The 22,092-nt window shown below is 39.0% G+C and overlaps 3 protein-coding genes across 6 annotated transcripts in view; all 3 read left to right on the forward strand.

The window, feature by feature from the left end:
* LOC309481339 (tubulin alpha chain) overlaps positions 1-22,092 on the forward strand; it is a 267,267-nt gene that overhangs the window by 188,980 nt on the left and 56,195 nt on the right. The gene's annotated exons all lie outside the window — the stretch shown is intronic.
* On the forward strand, positions 98-15,856 carry nr1d4a (nuclear receptor subfamily 1, group D, member 4a). The gene is made up of 8 exons (XM_082144299.1): positions 98-738; positions 7,880-8,179; positions 8,332-8,420; positions 8,518-8,662; positions 11,462-12,024; positions 12,814-12,999; positions 13,305-13,515; positions 14,494-15,856. Exons 1-8 carry the CDS (start codon positions 726-728, stop codon positions 14,688-14,690), a joined length of 1,704 nt encoding a protein of 567 aa, XP_082000425.1. The 5' UTR covers positions 98-725; the 3' UTR covers positions 14,691-15,856.
* On the forward strand, positions 17,157-19,670 carry mfsd5 (major facilitator superfamily domain containing 5). 4 transcript variants are annotated; one of them, XM_082146226.1, is made up of 3 exons: positions 17,157-17,317; positions 17,765-17,839; positions 17,935-19,670. In XM_082146226.1, the coding sequence occupies exon 3, from the start codon at positions 18,033-18,035 to the stop codon at positions 19,476-19,478; it is 1,446 nt and encodes a 481-aa protein (XP_082002352.1). In that variant the 5' UTR covers positions 17,157-17,317; positions 17,765-17,839; positions 17,935-18,032; the 3' UTR covers positions 19,479-19,670. The 4 variants fall into 4 exon arrangements, with proteins under 4 accessions (XP_082002352.1, XP_082002354.1, XP_082002351.1 ...); XM_082146228.1 differs by having other exon boundaries at positions 17,768-17,839; XM_082146225.1 differs by having other exon boundaries at positions 17,157-17,312.

The raw sequence follows: 22,092 nt of genomic DNA on the forward strand, positions 1-22,092 counted from the left end.
CCTGCAATACATGTGCGTGCCTCTCATGTCGCCTGATCTCACGCTGTGTTTTGCACACCAAAAAAAAATACAAAAAATATGTGTGTCAGTAGGACAGCGCTTTCCGCGGCACATGCGGAGGGCACATGCAGCGTGGCTTTACCAGCACGTAGCGCGCTCGAATAAGCACATCCAGCTCAGCTCGCCGCTTACACTCCCGCCAATGAACATGCACGCTAGGATCAAAAGGAAAAGAGAAAGCTAGGAGATCATGGGCACGTGAGATAAATCCCCGTCAAAGAAAACAAGAGGTTGACGGTTTCCCTAAATCCAGTCACATTTGTCAGTCACCTGAAAACGTGATTTATGTGGGTGTGGAAGGGTGTGTGCTTTGGCTAGGAGTGGAAGTGAAGTTTGACAGTCCCACAGAGATGCTGATGGCAATGAGACATCACCACTAGGCATCCCTAACTGCGTCCTTCACACTAGCTCAGGAACAGAGGAACGCAGGACAGGTAGCAGCGCGCGGAAGGGGCATCTGCACACCTGTGACAGACTGTATCTTCGAACGACTGTTTGGCTCCACTACCAATGCTCTGTGCGAGCGATACTTTGGGCTGCTCACTGTATGCACTGGCATTTCGTGACTTTTTTACCTGCTTTCACCAGACTTTAACATACTGACACAAACAGACTTTCTTGAAGACAAGATTTCTGAAGACAGGATCTCGAAAAGCATATCAAGGATGGATAGTCCTGGTAAGTAATACATTTCTTCTTGTTCTTTTTCTTGCTGATATAGTCTATTATTATATTATTATTATTTTGAATAGAAAAAATAAAAATAACATTGGTTGTATTTATGTTGGTAATTGTGCTAATACCACAAAATAATGATGATAATATTAAATGATAATAATTTCATGAAAATAATTCAGTGCGTTCAGTGCATGCTTTGCTCTGATAAGGGTTATTATTATAAGGTAACACTTTAGTTTTGGGTACAATTCTCACTATAAACTAGTTGCTTATTAGCATGCATATTACATTGGCTGTTTATTAGTACTTATAAAGCACACATTAATGTCTTATTCTGCATGATCATATTCTACATCCCTTAATCCTACACAATACCTAAACTTAACAACTAGATTACTAACTATTAATAAGCAGTAATTAGGAGTTTGAGGTAAAAGTCATAGTTAATAGTGAGAATTGGACCCATCTGAAGTGTGACCTATATTATTATTATTATTTATATATTATTGGTGGCAATGGTTTGTGCTTCTTAACAAATGGAGTTATATTCACCATTACTGTAAATATTCATGCAATTCATGCAAATGCTTAGCTCATAATTAAGCATATTTTCATGCTGTGTAATTATAATTTTGTCTGATTAAACTGTTTAGATGCACAATGCAGTTAAAAGAGAAGGTTTTATGTTCTTTCATATGAACTATACTCGTAGGGTAGGGTTGTGATGAATTATATGATCCACATGATTTGCAATAGATGATCTAAGCATGTGTCATGAAGGTATTGGCTTGCTTTGATGATTGCGCTGGGCAGACTCATCAGTGCACCATAAAGACTACAAAGAGCATCTATATATAGCATCAGTCTACTGTGTGAATCACATAAATGATGGAGATAAACATTACCATACTTAGAGTAACTGCTGTAACTGTTGTCATGAACTCTATGATTGCTTTCAGGGAATCTGCTTAATAACACGCGCATGTGCTGACAACTTCCTGCTATAGCATTGAAAACAAACTCACGTGTAGATGGTCCAAGCTGGAGATAAGAGCGCTGTTAAACTTGGCTCTGGCTTATGAACACACTTCACCAGTGTAAAGAGTTTGGCCATTAATCATATGAGATATTCAAAACAAACTGTTTATGCAAATGTAATATAAATAGAAAAGTCAAAAAAAGTCAAGACATCCTTCACAGTCTCAGCACTCAGCTGAGTGGTTGGTGGGCTCTTGAGGAACATTGGAACTAATGCAATATGTCATAAAGTTTATAATAATTTAACTTTACTTGAGCGTGCACTATAGCCTTCATCCAAGCAGGTTAACCGGTTAAGCTGATTTGGGTAGTGGTTCATTACCGAGGTTAGCCAAGGGCTAATTACATGCTGGCTCAGTCAACCAAATCCACTTCACTGTTAATTTACGGCTGGTTCATTTACAAAAGCTGCAGTCACGTTCCGGAACAGGTGATGGAAACATTGTCTCATGCCTGCATGGCGCACCCTCTCAACTCTGTGCGTTTGACAGAAAGCCTTGAAAACAAATACGAGGCACAATGACATGGTGCATAAAGTCATTAAAGACAGGGAAATAATAACATCCGAACACATGACCTTTGAGTGGTAGACAACAGGAAACAAGGAAACACATTTATTTACTCAGACGTAAGTAAAGGGCTTGCCTACACATCAACTCATGTGACTTTGAGTTTAGATCCAACCCACGTGGATTTTTATTAGGGATGCAAAAATATAGCAATTTTGACTGATAGATACCGATAATGTCCCATGACCAATATCATGTTTGTTACCTATACAACCGTTTAAAAAAAAAACACTGTTCACACTAACATGCTGCAAGTGAAATCAGGCTTAATCATTTTAATGTACATATTTGAAACTTGAAATATGAAAATAATAAATATCTAGTCTATAAGCAGATTCAGTCTGATACAAAAAAAAAAAAAAAAAAAAAGAAGGTCGGTATAGCATCTCCATTTGCATGGAGGGAGTGGAGCAATTCTAATGTAGTCTATACAATAACAATGTTTTCAGCTATCCTAACGTAACACAAAAATAAACTGCTTTCATTCAGGTCAAAAATATTGACCTGACCATCAAAAGTCATTAAGGGGTTTAAATCATATAAAAAAAATCGACATTCATCTTCAAAAGGACTACTGGAGCATGTACACCAGTTTATTCCCCAACTTTTGGGGGTATGGGTTGGTTCACTAACCTACTGACTTCAGATGCTTTAGAAAATCGCTTATGAAATCTCTGCTGAAAATGTGATGTGAGCTAATTGTGCAACAACAGGACCTTGAATTATTTTCATTATATGGCTAGCTTTATTTTCATTCTTCGTGAAAAGCAACAATTAGGCTATATTAGGCTACGTTTATGGCGCTCTGGAACATGTTCGTGATTAAATGCACATCACACATTCAGCCAATAGGCTACTCAGTTAACACCAGTTCACACAAGGTGAATTAGAGGTTCCAGATGCGATTTACGCCGGATAACGGACCATCCACCCCCCACCATCCATTCGATATAGCCGCTTGCTCTATTTTATAGAGCTTTTGGGTTATAAGAGAGGAGCGAGTTGCGCGCGCATCTTCCCACCGACCGAACTCATCCCTCGCGCCTACAATCGTCCTCACGTGCATGCGCTCTCTCAGCCGCGTGCGGCGCGTGATTTCCACGCCCCCGCCATCACCGCTTCGTTCTTTCAGTGATTCAGATTCTATGTTTTGGTGCAGATTGTAAGATAGAAAGGGGGAGGTTGGTCAGTGGGTCAGCGATTTCATGCAGTCAGTGTAGCGCCTCATCACGTTTTCCCGCCTCATGCAACTTTTTCTTTGGAGCGGTTCGCATAAACAGCTTCATGACAGCATGAGAACATTCTGTATTGTACGAAATGCCCTACCCAAACGTACATTTTGGCTTCTATTTGAGGGCAGTTTAGGATTTTATAGTTAGGCTTTTAAACATTTGTATCGCATAGGACCTCTTTTTTTTCTTTGATTATCTATCTAAAATCTAACAGGTGCTATATTATCATATATTGTGCAAAATGCTCAGCATTGTAGACAACACTATAATATTAAGCCAGAACATATTATGAAAATATTAAACATAATGGAAAATATTTATTTTGTATCAAGTATATTGTGTGTCCTTTTTCTACCCTATAAGATATAGCCTATATATTAAAAAAAAATTATAACTGCATAATAAATATTGTTTCAAAGCAGCGTCTATAGTGCATACCGACCAGGTGAGCAAGCTTTAAACTCAAAACTTCAACGCAAATACAAACTATAGGCTACTTAATATACATTGCAAGGAGATATGAACATTAAGAAATAAAATATATTTGTCACAAAAATGCAATATTCTTACTCAATATATTTTGTAAATATTTAATGAACCCTTGGGGGGTTGAAAACTCTTTGCCTTAAATAGTTCATATTCATGTTCTTTTGACCCACTTTAGAATGACCGTTCTGTCTGTATTAACCCAATTAATAAATAATATTATAAGTTAGCATATCTCCTTCAATAGCAAACAAACTGCATGCTTCTACTCAAAACAAAAAGTGAAGAAAAAAAAAGTGTGAAAGCTTGTGCTTTTTTCTTAATAACAATTTTACTTATACAATGGGATTATGCACAAATGTCTTGCATCCCCAACCGACACATATGCAGATATGTTAAGATGTTGTACATCAAGTAAAATGCACAAAGGATGCGGTCATGCAAGGTAGAGCATTTCAGCAATTTTCCTCGTGGGAGGGAGACCATGCCAGTGGTGTAGGCAAGGGAGGAGGGGATTATTGTCCCTGCAAAGTCCTCACGTTTCTACGCTTGTCTCAGCTCACTAGCAGATTAGTGTTTGCATGGGTTGCCTATAAGCTCACAAAGAGCTGCCAGAGACCTGCTGATTCTTCAATTAATGCTGGTGTTTCACTGACCCCAATTTATACAGACTTGCAGTGACGTGTGCATGGCTCCTCGTGTAGCTTTTAGAAACTGCTGCACTGTCCCTCTCATTACAAGCTGGTTATTTTTATAAAGGGCAAGAGAAAGAAAAGAAAATTATATCGCACATACCCATTTCAGATTAAAGTTTTAGATTGTTTTGCAATCATTTGAAATAAGTGCAGCTGCGCCTCACTATTTATTTAAGGGGCATGTTCTGTTATCCTTAAAGTCAATGTCGCTTTAAACTCTGTGGCCTCGTGTGTGTCAGGTGTGAGTATTTCTGTGTATGTAGGTGGGGTTATTAAGCATGGGCAGGGCTGAGTAGCATTGCTCAGGTAGGGCTCACTATCACAAGGCTGTACAATCCAGTGCTTTAGTATGTCAATAAGTCCCGGCGCTGCACGTGCCTGTGGAGGGATCATGAAAACACTTGAGCATAAATAAATACTGAGTGCAGTATGAGAAAACACACACAAAGGAGCAGGGCAGATATTTGATGGTAGTTTGAACTTGTTTACTGCATAAGGGTTCCAAATTCTGTGTAGGCTACACCATAAAACCCAGTTTGAAAGATAATAAGAGGAAAATTGCTTAAGGAAATATTTACCCTATTACCATTTCTCATTGTACACAGTACTAAAGGCATAGTTCACCTAAAAAAAAAAACAACCTTTTTGTTATCATTTACTTTCATCCTCTTATTGCTCATGTTGAGATATTTATCAATCAGGAACATACTATAAAAGTGGATAGGAATCATTAACGTGCATTGCACAGGGAACAACTAAAAATAGATACTCATATGTATTTGCAACAACATGGTTGAATAAATGTTCAGAGAATTTTTGGGTCAACTATCCCATTAAATGCACTCTAGGTTTGTGTCAGTGTGAATCAATATATTCTAGTGGTGTGTGCTAGAGCATTTAAGGCTAGAGGTTATTCAAAACTATATAAGTAGCCTACTGATTTATAATTGAGTACTTAATTACCTCAAATCATGCAGAATGAGAACATGTCTGCCATTAGTGATCTTATGTAGGCCTAATCATGGTGCCAGTGATTCCCGAAACATTTTGAACAGTGCAGTTCTAAATCACATTCTCTTGGCCCAGAGACCGACTGTGTCCTCGGTTTGTTTAAAAAGTTAATCAGAAAGCCACAGACAGTGCACATTCTAACAAAACGTGACTCCTCGTTGCCCCTGCTCTCTCAGGCAATGCATCTGTGTGGGAACTGTAACATCATCGCAAAGCTGACACGGCATCCTCCGGTGCGCGCCCCCTGTGAATGCTTGTTTTGATGCTCGCGACTCGCGATTGTTGTAGCAGTTTACACGAGACTGCGGATTTAGTTTGGGCAGGAACGGTGTCAGGAATCCATGTGAGGCGGCGGTCAGGTGTTGTGGAGTTTGGTTGGGGCACTATGCCAGGGCTATTATTGGAGAGGAGAGGCGGGAGAGCTTGTGAACACGTGAGACCGTGTCTCAGCTCATCCTGCGCGCATGACCGGAGAGGATGTGAATGTGATAGGATGCAGAAAACCAGAGGGAGAAAACCTGAAACCTGCGGGGAAATGAAAATAAAACAAGCCAACGGTTTTATTTAAAATACCCATGCCTATTAAATATGCCTATTACAACCAAAACATACAACACATCCTGAGTTATTTCATCAAACGGGAACATTGCACTATGTTGCTGTGCAGCCGTCACTATTTTTAGCGCGTGAGATCGTTCTGACTGAGGGAACCTCACTCACTCTCAGTCAGTTAGATTATTAGCCTACATCTCCTCCTTCTGAAAGCTGCTGTAAGCGTTTTTCGTATGAAATATCTTGCATATAATGACCCTATTTACCTGACAGATAGCCATTAAACAGGCACGCAATAGTGTTGTCAGTATTTGAACCAGAGATTTTCAGTCAATCGATTTACAAACGACTCGGACTGAATCAGATTGGATTTGATTTGCAAATTAGCCAATGCAACAACCTGAATTGGGACACATGAGAAAAACAAGTTCTGTCATGAAACTCTAGGCATAGGCTCATAAGTCCTTAACCCAATCTGCTTGCGATTAAATCATTCTCTATAGGGCACAGCTGATTGGTTCCCGCAGAATTGGTAGTCAATGAGCTTGCTGCTCAACATTCTAATTCTTGCCTATTGTTTGCTGTAGCAGTTTGCTCCACGCTTTCAGAAACTCCACCTCCCCAGCTCCACCTGTATAGATCTGCTATGGGGGTGATTCATGAATGCTTGTACTAGCTAGTTCTCAACGGGCCTGAAAATTACAACCCGACCCGGCCCGGCACGTGGCTTTTAAAGCCCGGACCCGATGTAACCCGACACATCAACATGAATTATCTGCCCGAACCCGGCCCGACGCCGCGTCAGAATTTTTTTTTCATACACGTATTATCATGACCAGCAGACGCGAATTCAAATCAACCTTTAATGTTCACGCCTTTTAACAATACAAACAACTGAAACAATAAACTTTAAATATATAAATAGTCTGTAGTAGCGACGGTGAATTCACCTGCGGCAAGTTTACTTTTCATCTTCTTCTCCAGGCTAAAGGCGTGCACGCAGCGGCGTCAGGTCTGCCCCCGCCCCTCTCCATGATGTTGCACGCAGCAGCCAGACTTTCTTTACGGTGAACAGCAGCAATGATTAGTAAATGTTTTGTTTTTTTACTGAGCAGAAAATATTAAGCCCGAGGTCCGACCCGACCCGAGTCATTTGCTTATATTTTCGACCCGAACCTGGCCCGTACCCGCGGGTCCCGTCGGGTTTGTCGGGCCGACCCGACCCGTTGAGAACTCTAGCTTGTACAGCAGCAGCATGTCTTTCTTGCTCATAGAAGCATGTTGTGTGTATTGGCAGTGGCAAGTCCTGTGCTTGTTCTGCAGCAACTGCGTAACAGATCTATTCCACCGAGACCAAACATATTAACATTTATTACCATGCCAAACTCTCTGAGAGCTGTCATGACAGAACAATTAACCCTAACTTTTGATTAGGGATTTAACATGTTTAAAGCCAAGGTGTTTTAAAGAATCAGTTTAAATTCATTTATAATTTATGCAATTGACTAAAGTTCCATTTTTAATATACTGGGCTATATATACTTTTGTGTTTCTACAGGGAGTGTGATACTCTACGCTTGTACCAATGGCAGTGCCTGTCCAAGCCCAGGAAGCCCCTCTAGTGGCTATCAAACCCAGTCTCCATCTTCCCACTCCCAGCCCTCTTCACCAGAGGAGGTCACCTTCACTGAGATTGGGGCCCTCAAGCAGCAAGGAAGTATTGGATCGCCGGCTTCTCCAAAACGGGTCTTTCAGTTCCCTGAAATCTACAATAACTCCACGGCAGGATCAAACCCGCACAGCTACTCCCATCCAATCGCCGGTAAAAGGCCTTGTGGATTCACTGGCACGTTTACCAGTAAGTGTTTTCCCTTTTTAAAACCCGCAACACACTCAGTCAGCATCTTCTTTCACAAAAGAATAATGAGTCCCTATTATTTAGGACACCTTCTTTGTGTTCTTTTACATCCTGACCTCATTCTCTACATGTTTCTATTTTTATCTGAGCAGAAACAGGAGGCATGGTGCTCCTTTGTAAAGTATGTGGAGATATTGCATCAGGGTTCCACTATGGTGTCCATGCATGCGAAGGCTGCAAGGTAAGACATAATGAGCCTCTGATAAAATAAACATGCTGTACATAAGTCTTTTCTAGCATTGTGGTTTATTATAATGTTTGTCTTTCATTCTTTGCAGGGCTTTTTCCGCCGTAGCATTCAGCAGAACATTAACTACAAGATGTGCGTGAAGAACGAGAACTGCCTGATAATGCGCATGAACCGCAACCGCTGCCAACACTGCCGCTTCAAAAAATGCCTTTCCGTTGGCATGTCCCGCGACGGTAAGAATTTTAGGAGGTTACCAGGTCACTGACATACAGTATGACAAATAGCAAAAAGTCGTACTTTCATCTTATTCTTCAGCCCAGCACCACACCCGCCCCCTTCAACCTACTTTCCTCTTTTAGACTTGCACCATTGGTAACTTTCAAGAGAGCAAGTTTCTTTTAGTTTGGCTGTGCACTCGTTTCCATCTCTAGCTTTGCCCTTTGTGGTCCCTCCTTTTTCTCGCTTCCTTCTCTCCATCGGTTTACCCTTCCCCCTCACACGTTCCCTAAGCTCTGCCTCCCAATCCCTCCTAGAGACAATGATTTATGAGGGATGGAGTCACGCAGTCCCTGAAGCTATCTGTCATCTGGAAAACTGCAGCAAATACAGGAATTATTTTGAGAAATTGGAACACGGGCGACTTGATTACCTCGCTCATGCCCTTATAACATCCTCAGCAATTAATGTTGTTCTGCAGCAAAAATTAAGCAAGGGATGCAGAAAAAGCCACACATCTGAACTCTTCTGAAGAATAATGCCTTCGGCTGTGATTTAACTTTAAAAACACTGGAATGAAAAATAAATGTGATGAACATTTTAGGAAATGTTGCAAAATAAACTGGCATCCATATTATACTAGTACATTGTGACCTATTTAAGCTGGGTTCGACTTCTGTCAGGTTCTCGGTGGCATTTCATGCAGTGTTTACCAGCGGATGTGCGTGACAGTGTAGGGTTGCCTGTTAACAAGGATTGCAATGGATGTTGTTCTAAGAGGGCACCAACAGAAATGAGTCCATTTGGTGCAAAGTGAGGGAGGTAAACAGTCATTTTTACCATGGTTCCTGAAAGTGCTAGAGCCCACAACCTAGAAACCTGTTTCTCTTACGGGTTCTCATGCACAAACAGGAAAACCTCATGTAACTGCCTCAAATGCCACAATAAAGCAGACGCCCTGATTTCACTTCACTTCATTTCAGTCAGTTGTTTAATTTTGGTTGTGTTATACAAACAGATGTTTGGTTTGACACGATGGGCCAGCATGGTTTCACTTCCGCTTTGATCTTGCCTTTGCGAAGACAAGTAATCAGTGCAGCTATATGTGTCACACATTGTTTTGCACAGGATGAACCTTTGTAGTTTTGATATCAGATTCATACCAACATTTTAAACTGAATTCTGGTTCAAGTTCAAGTAAAATTAAAATTAAAATTTGGTGTGTTGGAATTTGAATTGGCCACACCCCACAGGAAGCTGAATTGGAATTTTAATTGGAATGACAGGAATAGAAATTTACTGAATTGCAACTGTAAGAGATTCAACAGATGCAATGCATTCTGGGAAATGAAGTGTTGCTATAAACTTTTTAAATAACTTTAAAGTAAGGCTTTGTCAAATCAACATTCAAAGTTTTAACTTTGCTCTTCTAGTTAAAATTAGTCATGTTAATTTGTTTGAATTTCAATTCATTGGATTTCTACTTCCTTGCATTCAAATTTGAAGTGCAAATTTCTGTATCCTGTTTGCTACCCCAATTCTGATTGAGCTGAAATTCAGGAATTAAATTGCAATTTAACAGGCATTTTTAATTCAATTCTGAATGGTGTATTTAATCATATCTATCATGCTGAAGGGTAACACACACAACCAATGTATGTTTGTTGCAGAAATCTAAAAAGATGTTTCCCCCCGTTCTTGGCTCATTTTCTCATTTACAGGTGTTGTGAGACTTATATGATATATTGCGCATCCTTCTCACATCTGGTAAAACCAGTATATACCACAAACCCTTACGTCTACTGTCACCTCAATCTGCCAAATGACGTTCTCTTCTCTTCTCTTCTCTTCTCTTCTCTTCTCTTCTCTTCTCTTCTCTTCTCTTCTCTTCTCTTCTCTTCTCTTCTCTTCTCTTCTCTTCTCTTCTCTTCTCTTCTCTTCTCCTTATCACAATCATTAGTTTCTCACCCAGTTACCATGGCATTGCCATCAAGTTCTGCCTGACCCACTGCCCTACTTACGGCTTCAGAGAGGAGTGAGAGTAGCATAGGGATGAAGATAGGAAGGGGAGGTAGTGACGGAGAGAGTGATGAAGAGTGGGGGGAGTTAACACATTGTTGCAATGGTGTTATTTTTAGACAGCTGACAGATTTTCTTAGCGGAGGGGTGGTGAGGGAGAAATAAGTGGGGGGATTTTAAAAGATGCGAAAGCATAGAAAACAGCACTGACACATTTAATGTTCATCCATGTTTGACACCACAATGACCAAAAATTCAGCATACCGTTGTCAGTACTGGATAGCGAGTTGTCTCTTACACTGTGGCTGTGCAATTCAAAAACTTCCAAAGCAATTTTCAGACAATATTTCATTTATTTTTTCACTCTAGGTCATTTCTGATAGCAACATGCACTTTATTATAAAAGAAATAGGTCATGGACATTTTGATTACTGATCAACAGGATCTCTTAACGGCCTGGTTTTTCAGTCAGTTTTTTGTTCATTCAATGAAAGAGGGGGTTCAAAGTTGTTTTGGACCCCACTGAGTGTTTTGTTGTTTTGTGTTTCACAAAAGAAAGAAAGTCATACAGGTTTGGATGGAACAACATGACTGAGTAAATAATGACAGACTTTCCAATACATTTTGGGGAAACTATCTCTTTAAATTGCATTATTCAGAGGGAAAAAAAGTTAAAGCATTATAATAAAACATTTTCTTTGAAATAACATGCACAGATGAACCAGGCACAATAATGGCAAATTAATTTATTAAGACTTCATGTCTTTAAACCTATTGTTTCTCTCTCTGACCCCTAGCTGTGCGTTTCGGCCGCATCCCCAAGCGAGAGAAGCAGCGGCTTTTGGATGAGATGCAGAGCTACATGAACAGCCTCAACGAATCGTCCACCATGGGCATGGAAACCTCCCCACCACTTGAACCTCCTCCCAGCAACAGCGAGAACCAATCCAAAGAGGCCATTGGTGCCTTATCCCGAGCCTACCAGAACATCTTCACAAACACGCAGGACCACCTAAACAAGCGTTCGGGCAACAGCGGAACGAACACCTTTCAAAACAACCCTTCTCAGGACAGCAACTATCCTCACGCAAACCCTCTCGCAGGGTACCACGCAACTACCCATGAAAGCTTCCCGGCACCGCCTAGCTGCCCAGTTGCTTCCAGCGACAGCAAATGCCCGGTCTCATTGGTGGACAACAGTCGGTACAGCTACGAGCCTTCATTCAGCCAAAATCACTCCCAGTCTAGAGTTAGCCTGCCCTCACAACCCAATCACGCCGATTACAACAGCTACGTGGCCGGCAAGTCCCAAAGCCAGGCCTCGTGTCCGTTTAAGTTGGCTGCTGGCTCCAAAGTGCTGGTGAGGAATGTTTACAGTACTTGGTAGATTACTTACAAATGTAGCCCATTACTGAATTCAGATTTCATCATGAAAATTGTAGTTAATAATGTAATCTATTACATTACACATTTTAGGTACTACTTTTATATTACTTTTATATTACTTTGGTTTAATAAGCTTAGCTTAGTTTAATCTTGTACCATATTGGTATTCATATTTATGCCATTCTTTGTTGTCAACAACATAAAGTGCATTAAACTTTACATTATGTCAGGGTTTCCTGAACTGGGGTTTGTGAAGGAACTAAACTGGATTCCTAAACTGATGGAAAGCTAATAATTAATTAAAGGGATAGTTCACCCAAAAATTTTCATTCTGTCATTATTTACTCACCCTCAAGTTGTTCCAACCAAAAAAAACAAAAAAAAAACATTTTTTGTGTGAACTATCCCTTTAAATATTAAAAATGTTAAATTAAAAGAAAATAAACGAAACACACACACACACACACACACACACAAAAAGATTAAATATTGACTAGTGCCTATGTGTGCAATTCCACAAAACATTTCAAACATAGATAAGCAATCATATTTTTTTTTGTAGAAAATTAAATAGATAAAAAGAAGAATTGGGGAGGATCAATGAATTATGAATAATTTACTGCCATTTTCTGAATATTCAGTAATCATGTAAGCATTCATTATAGCAGAAATAGTACGTTTAAGTATAATTTAAGATCAAAATACAAGAATAGACCAATAAATGAAGCATATGTGCTAAATGTCTCTGCTGCCTCTCTCATAGGCCTGTCCGCTGAACGCATGCCCCGTGTCAGCACCTGGCGTCTCCAGTCAGCAGGTGTGGGAGTCTTTCTCACAGTGCTTCACGCCGGCTGTACGTGAAGTGGTCGAATTCGCAAAGGGCATTCCAGGCTTCCAGGAGCTCTGCCAGCATGATCAAGTCATGTTGCTCAAAGCAGGCACTTTCCAGGTACTGATTACATAACCCCTTTAATTCCCCTGACCTTTTACATCTCTTTTATTGCTATTAAAGAAGCACTACCCAAACAGATTTCCCAATTCGTCCTAATTCAAACTCATGCCATTGGTTAAGCCAAAGGTTGGCCTTTCAAATCACTCAAAACAAACACAGCAATGTGTAGATAGTTGTGCAGTGTTAAGCCCCTTAGGGACATCAACCTAAACGCTAACTTGTTGTCTTTTTTGAGAGTGAAAAATACACACATCATCTGGGTCAATCTTTTCACTTCCATCTTATTTTGTTGCCTTTTACAGGTTCTAATGGTGAGGTTTTCCTCACTGTTCAACCACAAGGAACGATCACTGACTTTCCTGAATGGGCAAACATACCCGCTGGGCACCCTTAGGGGTCTGGGTATGGGCTCCTTGCTGGAGGCCATGTTTGAGTTCAGTTCCAAGCTGAGCTGTCTGGGCCTGGAGTCAGATGAGTTGGCACTCTTCATGGCTGTGGTGCTGGTTTCTGCAGGTAAGAGCAACACTGGAATCAGAGTCATTAGTTAATTAGTGCTATTTGCTATGGTATGAATCACAGGGTATGTTTTCAGTGGGAAAGACAGTAAATAATTATTGCTCATGCTTAGTGTTAGCGATTTGAACTGATTATTTATAATAGCGATGCATATTAAATGCAATATTAAGATTATTATTATTAATGTTCTAGCCTATAACCCAAAAATGTCAGATAAATAGCCCAAATTATTATTTTAAAATAACACTGTTATAACACGTTTTTCATGTAGTTCCAAACCGGTATAAATTTCTTTCTTCTACAGAACACAAAATAAAATATTTTGGAGAATTTGTCAACAGTTTTTATCTATAAAATAAAAATCAATGGGATCCAAAACAACCGTGAATCCCACTGACTTTCATTATATTCAAAAAAAAGACAAAAAAGACAAAAAAATTCTTTTTAAATAACAAATAAAACTCAAAAAATCCCAATCAACCAAATATATGCATATACTGTATAATTAAATGTACAATATTGAATACCGATAAATAAGAAAAATATTATTTATAGGTATCAGATATTGTGACTATATACATATATATACATATATATATACATATATGTATATATATATATATATATATATGTATATATATGAAGAGTTCAGATGCAAAAGCCTCTAAGTGCCATCTTAAATTTTCTTCTAGAATGATCATTTTTATCAAGCTTGTATATTTAAATTCAGTAATTTCACTTAAATGGCAATGAAAATGACCTATTAATTGTCATTTAAGTTAAATTACTGAACTTAAATCTACGATCATTCTAGAAGAAAATTCCAGATGGCACTTAGAGGCTTTTGCATCTGAACTCTTCATATATATATATACATACACAATTTATTTATGATATTTTATAATTTATTTTAAATATTTATTTATAATTTTTCTGTTGGCATTTGATAATAAATGGTTTTTCATTTATCCACAGATTGCTCTGGCATTTTGGATTTTGTGGCTGTGGAACAGTTACAGGAAGGACTCCTCCGAGCGCTGCGCACCTTAGTCAACCGTCGCCGTCCTGACGACAACTCCCTCTTTCCCAAACTGCTCCTGCGTCTTCCAGACCTGCGCACCCTCAACAACCTTCACTCCGACAAGCTGCTGGCCTTCCGTATCGATCCCTGAGCTATCAGTCGCTGCAGCTGGAACTCAACCAAAGGCCACGACTGGCCAATCAGAGAACACCTTTCCTGGTTAAGAGAAAGACTGCTCATTTTAGGGGGAGACGTTGAGCGTGTTCCCATAGGAACCATTGGTTATTATGCTTGTTAATGAGGAACACAATGAACAGATGGCTCTCAGCAAGCTCTAAACAAGACTATATCTTCATTTAAGCTTTCACGGATCATTTTCATACATGCACTGCCATTCCGTTCAGCTCGCCTGGAGAACAATGTTGATTATATTTATCCGAGGGGAAGTTTTGCAAGTCATATCATCATATATAAGCTTACCACAGAACTTTTGAAGACCAAAAAAACGGGTCATTCCTCTTTACTGCCTGCAAAGTGAAATACACAGTCTTTAGTCAAGTAGACCATGTATACAGTAGAAAGGTAATTTTAGGGACCATTTAAAGCCAATTGTGTCAGTGTATGTGCCTGTGTGTTTGAGAAAGGGACAGAAATACCATGTACATAAGCCATATATATCACTTATACAGTTACATCACATTAAAACTTTAGTTTGAGACAATAAAGTATACATTTAATTACAGGAGATTTACTGTATCTGCAACAACCACTTAAGTTATTTAAAAAATAAAAGAACATTTTTAACTTTTGAGATTAGATAAAACTGTCATATTTGTTTGTTTGCTTTTTTATTATCATCATCAAGCTGAATACAGTATGTCAAAGTATATTTCCACACATTCTCCTTTAAGAATATATCTAAATATAAGGATACAAAACCAGCATTCTCTCCTATGCATGTTATATTTTGTTGTTTTCTTACTGAAAATCCTGCACAGTTACACTGATTTAACTGCCTGTTCAGAGAATGAGGTGTGTTTGAATGAGACGGGGCGTCTGGTGCCTTGTAAGCAATGGACTGTTTATCTGTGTGTTGTGAGAACGAGCCCCTGAACTTCTGGCACCAGCACAGTATCTGTACAGCATTTACTGAGATCACAAAGCATGTCAAGAAGGCATTTTGGTCTGCCATGTGGTTGATTTGATCAGTTAAGTTGATTTTTATTATGGCTGATAAAGTTATGTTATTCAATGGAAATGTATATTTTGTAAATTGTTTTCTTCTGTAGAACCAATATAAATACAAGATTATCTATTCTGATGTTGTCTGTTTTGTTTTTTAAAGCTATACACACACTAACTGTGACATTTAGTTTTTTTTTTTTTAATACAGTAAAACGGTAAAAACAGTCATTCTTTGGCGCTAAATGGTTATTATTGTTGAAAATATTTTTTGCTGCTTACATTTTTTTTTTTCAATAAACACCATTAATTAAAAAATATTAATGTTTTGTAACATTATAAACGTCTTTAATGTCACTTTTTAATGCATCCCAAATTCTTACTTGCCTCAAACTGGTATATCACAGTATCCACAAAAAAATATTAAGCAGCAAAAACTGTTTTCAGCATTTCAGATAATAATAAGAAATGTGTCTTTAGCACTAAATTAGCATATTAGAATGATTTCTGAAGGATCATGTGACACTGAAGAGTGAAGTAATGATGCTGAAAATTCAGCTTTGCATCACAGAAATAAATTGTATTTAAAAATATATTAAAATAGAAAACAGTTATTTTAAATTGCAATAATATACTATATTTTTGCAATATTTTTGATCAAATAAATGCAGCCTCGGTGAGCTTTGCCTGCTGTAACATATTGCAGCATCAATGCATGCTTTATTCTTTCTGAAGATAAATAAGTAGACAAACCATTAATGGTTGTCATGTTTTTCCTCATTAGACTTTATGTCAGGAGCTTTTCAGAGTGATGCAGAAATAATTTTACCTGGCCTGAAACTGTCAGTTACATTTTGGTTGTCAAACTGAGTTAATCCACTTTAATTCAGGATATTGGAAAATCATAGGCTATTTAGTCTCTATTTCTAAAAGAATCAATTAAAACACATGCATGTAGCCAGATTATAATTTTTTATTCTTATGCTTTAAAAACTTCTTTGTAGAAGCTATCATATTTTAGTGGTATTGTATTGTTTTCTTTAGTTAATCTGAGAGCCATTAGAGATATCATCCATGAAATTATTCAAGACATTGCTTTACAGAGTAAACGGTGTTATAGTGACATCGTGTGGCCACCCGCAGTAGCGTAATGGCATTTCAATTTAAGAAAATGAATATACTCATGCTTACGTTTCATTCACGCTTAATCCAACGTTGCTTGGTAAACTTGATGGAGCGTCCTGCTACATACACTAATTAATATTGTCAGTCAATCTCTGATAACAGAAGAATTCGTTTATTCGGCTCTGGTTAATTAATCGTTGCTAACTTCTGCTTTGTAACCAATCAGAGAGCCCTACTGGGTTGAACGCCGTAAAACGTCATTAATATTTATAAGCTACGCAAAGACGTCATTCGTGTGTTTTGCGTCATTGCGTTTGAGTAACCCGGAAACACACACGGATATTGTAGAAAGGCAAATATTGCAGTCATTTATGCTGTAAAATCATCTGAAATCATGGCATAGAAAAGGTGTTTTATCTCCCAAAATCAGCGAAGACCGTGCAAACTCTTTTGGACAATGTTAAGAGTAAGGTATTTAAGGCTTTTAACCAAACATTTATGGATGTTTCAAGCTTAAGTCAAGTTGAATCTCTCTCTCTCTCTCTCTCTCTCTCTCTCTCTCTCTCTCTCTCTCTCTCTCTCTCTCTCTCTCTCTCTCTCTCTCTCTCTGAAGAGTTCAGATGCAAAAGCCTCTAAATGCCATCTGAAATTTTCGCATAGAATGATCATTTTTATCAAGCTTGTATATTTAAGTTCAGTAATTTCACTTAAATGACAATTAATAGGTAATCTTCATTGCCATTTAAGTGAAATTATTGAATTTAAATGTACGAGCTTGATAAAAATTATCATTCTATGAGAAAATTTCAGATGGCATTTAGAGGCTTTTGCATCTGAACTCTTCATATATAGATAGATAGATAGATATAGATATATAGATGTATAATGTATTGATAGCAACCATGTGGCTCATTTCAGAAGTCAAGCTGGCAGTCTGACATGATGATTTCTCCATTGGGTTCATCCAGAACATGATGAAGAATGTCATTTTTGGTAAGAACTATTTTTGGTACTTAACCATTGTTATTAACATTTATGGTATGTATAATGCACTTATTGCATCATTTTTCCTTTTTCTCTTTCCTCAGATGAACTATAGATTTCACTGGACCAAGAGCTGCAGGAGAATGATGATGATCTAGGATTATTTAGGATTTCTCCAGTCACCTGAAAACTTTTGTCCATCATGTTTGTGACAGCATACCTGGCATTTATAGTTTTGGCAGGACTGTGCGTGGCTTTAGAGATTGCAGCCCGTCGTATCACCTCATTCCAGGCCACACAGACAGCTGTCGCCAATCCGGCATTCCAGCGTTTCCAGAAGCTCTTTCTGAAGGCGTATCTCCTGGCCCTCTGGGCCGACTGGCTACAGGGACCTTACCTTTATAAACTGTATCGACATTACAACTTCCTGGAGTCTCAGATCGCCATCCTATATGTATTCGGTCTGGCTTCTTGCGTGCTATTTGCCCCAGTGGCCGGCTGGCTACCACAGTTTCTTGGGCGAAGACAGACGTGTCTCCTCTTCTGCCTGACCTATTCTATCTGCTGCTTTACCAAGCTGTCACAAGACTATTTTGTGCTCATAATAGGACGTGTTCTAGGAGGCCTGTCCACCTCTCTGCTAACCACCGCTTTTGAGGCCTGGTATGTGCACGGTCACGTTGACGTCCATGATTTTCCCAAAGAATGGATTCCTGTTACCTTCGGTAAAGTCGCAAATTGGAATCACGGACTGGCAGTTGGCGCCGGGCTGGTGGCGAATTTGTTTGCCGAATGGCTTGGGTTGGGGCCGGTCGCTCCGTTTCTTTTGGCGATCCCAAGCCTTGCCGCCTGTGCCTGGTTTGTGCTGTCCGAATGGGGTCAGGAGGACAGACAGGAGGGCGCACACGGAGACAAGAACGCCCCCCTTCTCAACCCTGTGAACGCCCCCAAGTTGCAAATGTCAACGAGGGCCCGTTTCTGGCGTGGCTGTGTGGACGGCCTGCGCTGCTTGCTGTCTGACCGTCGCGTTATGCTTTTGGGTGGCGTTCAGGCACTTTTTGAAAGCGTTCTCTATATATTTGTTTTTCTTTGGACTCCTGTACTGGACCCGCACGGCCCGCCGCTAGGAATCATTTTCTCCAGTCTGATGGCGGCCAGCTTGGCCGGCTCCACGCTTTTCCGACTGGCCACGTCGGCCCCGTATCGACTCCAACCCGGTCACCTGCTCTGCTTAGCCGTTCTACTAGCTTTCTTCTCCTTCTTCATGCTGACGTTCTCCACTGTGCCCGGCCAGCCCCGGCCGAGGGAATCTCTTCTCGCCTTCCTTCTGCTGGAACTAGCCTGCGGGCTTTATTTCCCGGCGGTAAGTTTTCTCCAGGGCCGTGTGGTTCCCATGGAACGAAGAGCTGCCGTGCTGGCTTGGTTTCGTTTGCCTCTTCACCTCCTGGCTTGCCTGGGACTGCTGGCTCTTCACGGGGAGGTGTCGGGGGCCGGTGCGGGTGAGGCTGGCAGTGGCACCAGACACATGTTTGCAGGCTGTGCGGGGATGATGCTGGCCGCTCTGCTTGCTGTCGTCAGCCTTTTCACTGTGGGCAGGAATGATGCAGACCTCAGACTAGAGGGGACCAAATTAGAGGGAGAAATCTGAGTTGTAGAAAGACAGACACTGGATTTCAATATAAGGACTGGGGCTATTTTTTTGTATGCTTTGTTTTCTTTATGAATGTTGTCTTAGTTAAACAAATGTATTTATGGGTAAAACTAATCAGAAAGAACATGGCTTTATTTTTTGTCTTTTAACTGCAATGTCAATAGTACCAATAAACACCTTCAAATCTGATTATGTTTGTACTTAAAAAAAAAAAAAAAAGAAGCAATCCATCCAGAAAAGCAATACCAGATTATTTAAATTAAAATATGTTTGGGTATTTTACACTTCATTTGAATATTGAATATGATCAGCAAATCAATTAAACGTTATTTTGCAATAAAGACTCATTTTAAATTTACTTTGCAATTATGCATTTGGCAGATTCTTTTAAGCGATTTACATTAATGCATTCAAGGTAACGGTATAATTTTTTTTAGCAATTCATGCATCAAACCTTGGCATTGATAACACTCTGCTCTACACTATGCAGAGTCCAATGAATTTCTTATAAAAAAAAAAAATAGGCGTTTGTTTAATGTATTGAACAGCTGTTTTTGTACTAAATGAGATCATTTCTATATCTAGCTTGTGCTGCACACAGACCATACGAAAAGGTTAAGGTAAGCATTTTCATTTATTGAAATCGATGGCAACTGAACAAATTAAGGCTCATGAACAAACATCTTAGAAAGCACTGTAAATAAATGCATATTTTAAAAATATAAAAATAAAAATTACAAAATAAAATAATTTATTGTGAAGTCTAATGACCACAGATATCAATATATTTTTCATGTATTCATTTAACTTCCAGTCATTCCGTTTTAGCGTAGGGATCACCACTTATCTCAGTTTATATCCAACATTCCATAATAAGTGTATTTCTATGTGAGATTCGAGGTGTTGAGATATTAATCTCAGGCGTACTGTACAGTTATAGTATTGAAAATGACTAACAGCAGTACATAAAATGAAATAATAGAGTATTAATACATCTGCACAGTTGTATATGGCTTGTGTGTGAGGTGATATAGAACTTCATATAATATTCAGTTGTATTCTTGAGTTTGCTGGCAAACATTTAATGGTCTCACAGTTTTTTGGTAAGTCAAATTAAGATGACTTAAGAAGAAGAATGTACACAAACTCCTTTTTTTTCTGAACATTACTGAAAACTTACAAAGAAAGAAAAAAAAACTGTCATTGTCTTTGGCTATAAACCCATTGCATGCTTAAAAATGGATATGCAAGTTTAAATGGCCATTTGATTTTTATTATTAGCCTAGTTTTGTAACTGAATATAATGGTGTGTTTGTTTTCACACCAAATGTCCCAGTATCTTTTACACTCAGAACTGGCACTTCACATTCACATTTCTACACCACCAACATTTCAAGAAAGAAACTTTACTCATTCTGTGGTTTAGTAGACTTTTGAGAAATTGTGCTAGTGATAAAAAAATAAAAAATAAAAATAAAAAAAATACATAGGAAAGAAAATGCTTAGATTGGCAGTCTTGTTCTCTTTAGTGTTTTCTGTTTTTGCATTCTTGGTAAGATGTGTAATATTCTGAAGATTTAGGCCTGTGAAATGTTTGCTAGGACTGAAAATTGCGCAGTATTGGATTCTGCTAATGAACAGTTTTTCACATGTAAATGTGCACTAAAAAGTGAATGAATTCTGACAAGTTTTGCAGAATAGTCTCATAATTTTGAGTCTTTTAAGTGCAAAGTGTTTGGAAACCCATCAATGGCTGATAATAATAATAAAAAAAGATGTTTAATTAAGAATTAAGGGTACTTTAAAGGTGCAGTAAGCTATTTCTGGAAAACGCTGTTGCCAATCAGCAGTAGGGGGCGTATACACTCATGATGGGGGAGGAAAGAGAGAAAGCAAGAAGGAGACTGCAGAAAGAGTAGGGTTGGGTATCGTCCAAATTTTCTTTTTGATATCGATATCAATACCGATTCAAAATGGTTCAAAACCAAAAAAGGTTCATCCTTATTAAAGTTACAAAAAAGTTATTCAGTGAAGAACAGGGAGTGATTTCTTTATCTTTTGTAGTTTGACTGACATAAGAACAGTGCAGTGCACACTTTAAGACTAATGCAGGGATACAATATAATGATACACATGCGTTCTTTCTCTACTGTTTACTTAAGCCATAACTGATTATGTTTACTTGGATTCTCGCGAAGGTGGGCATTTTTAGATAAGTCTTTGTGAATTTGACCGTTTAAGCGCAGGGAGAACTCATTTTTTTCACACTGTCTGAGACGTGCAGCTGTGTTCGCTTCAGGTGTGTGCGCACACAAAACTTCTCACACAGCGTGCGTGAGTTCTCTTATGCTTAAATTGGCAAGGCTTGAAAACATGTGCAAATCAAAAACTTTCGAGACCATGCAGCACTGGCCCGAGCCCGATCAGTTCCTTCAACTGTCCGGAACATCTTTCACGCTGAGAGACGCACCTGCATCCGCCATGTTCAGCACTGAATGAATGACAGAGTCCCCGCTGTAACAACATGCAAGGTAAATAAGAGGATGAAATCTAGTAGAGAAGACTATAAGATTAACATCAATCAAATATAGTTAAATGTTTGCGGAAATAC

Source organism: Leuciscus leuciscus, assembly GCF_965113295.1.
Source record: "Leuciscus leuciscus genome assembly, chromosome: 18".
Classification (NCBI taxonomy): Eukaryota; Metazoa; Chordata; class Actinopteri; order Cypriniformes; family Leuciscidae; genus Leuciscus; species Leuciscus leuciscus.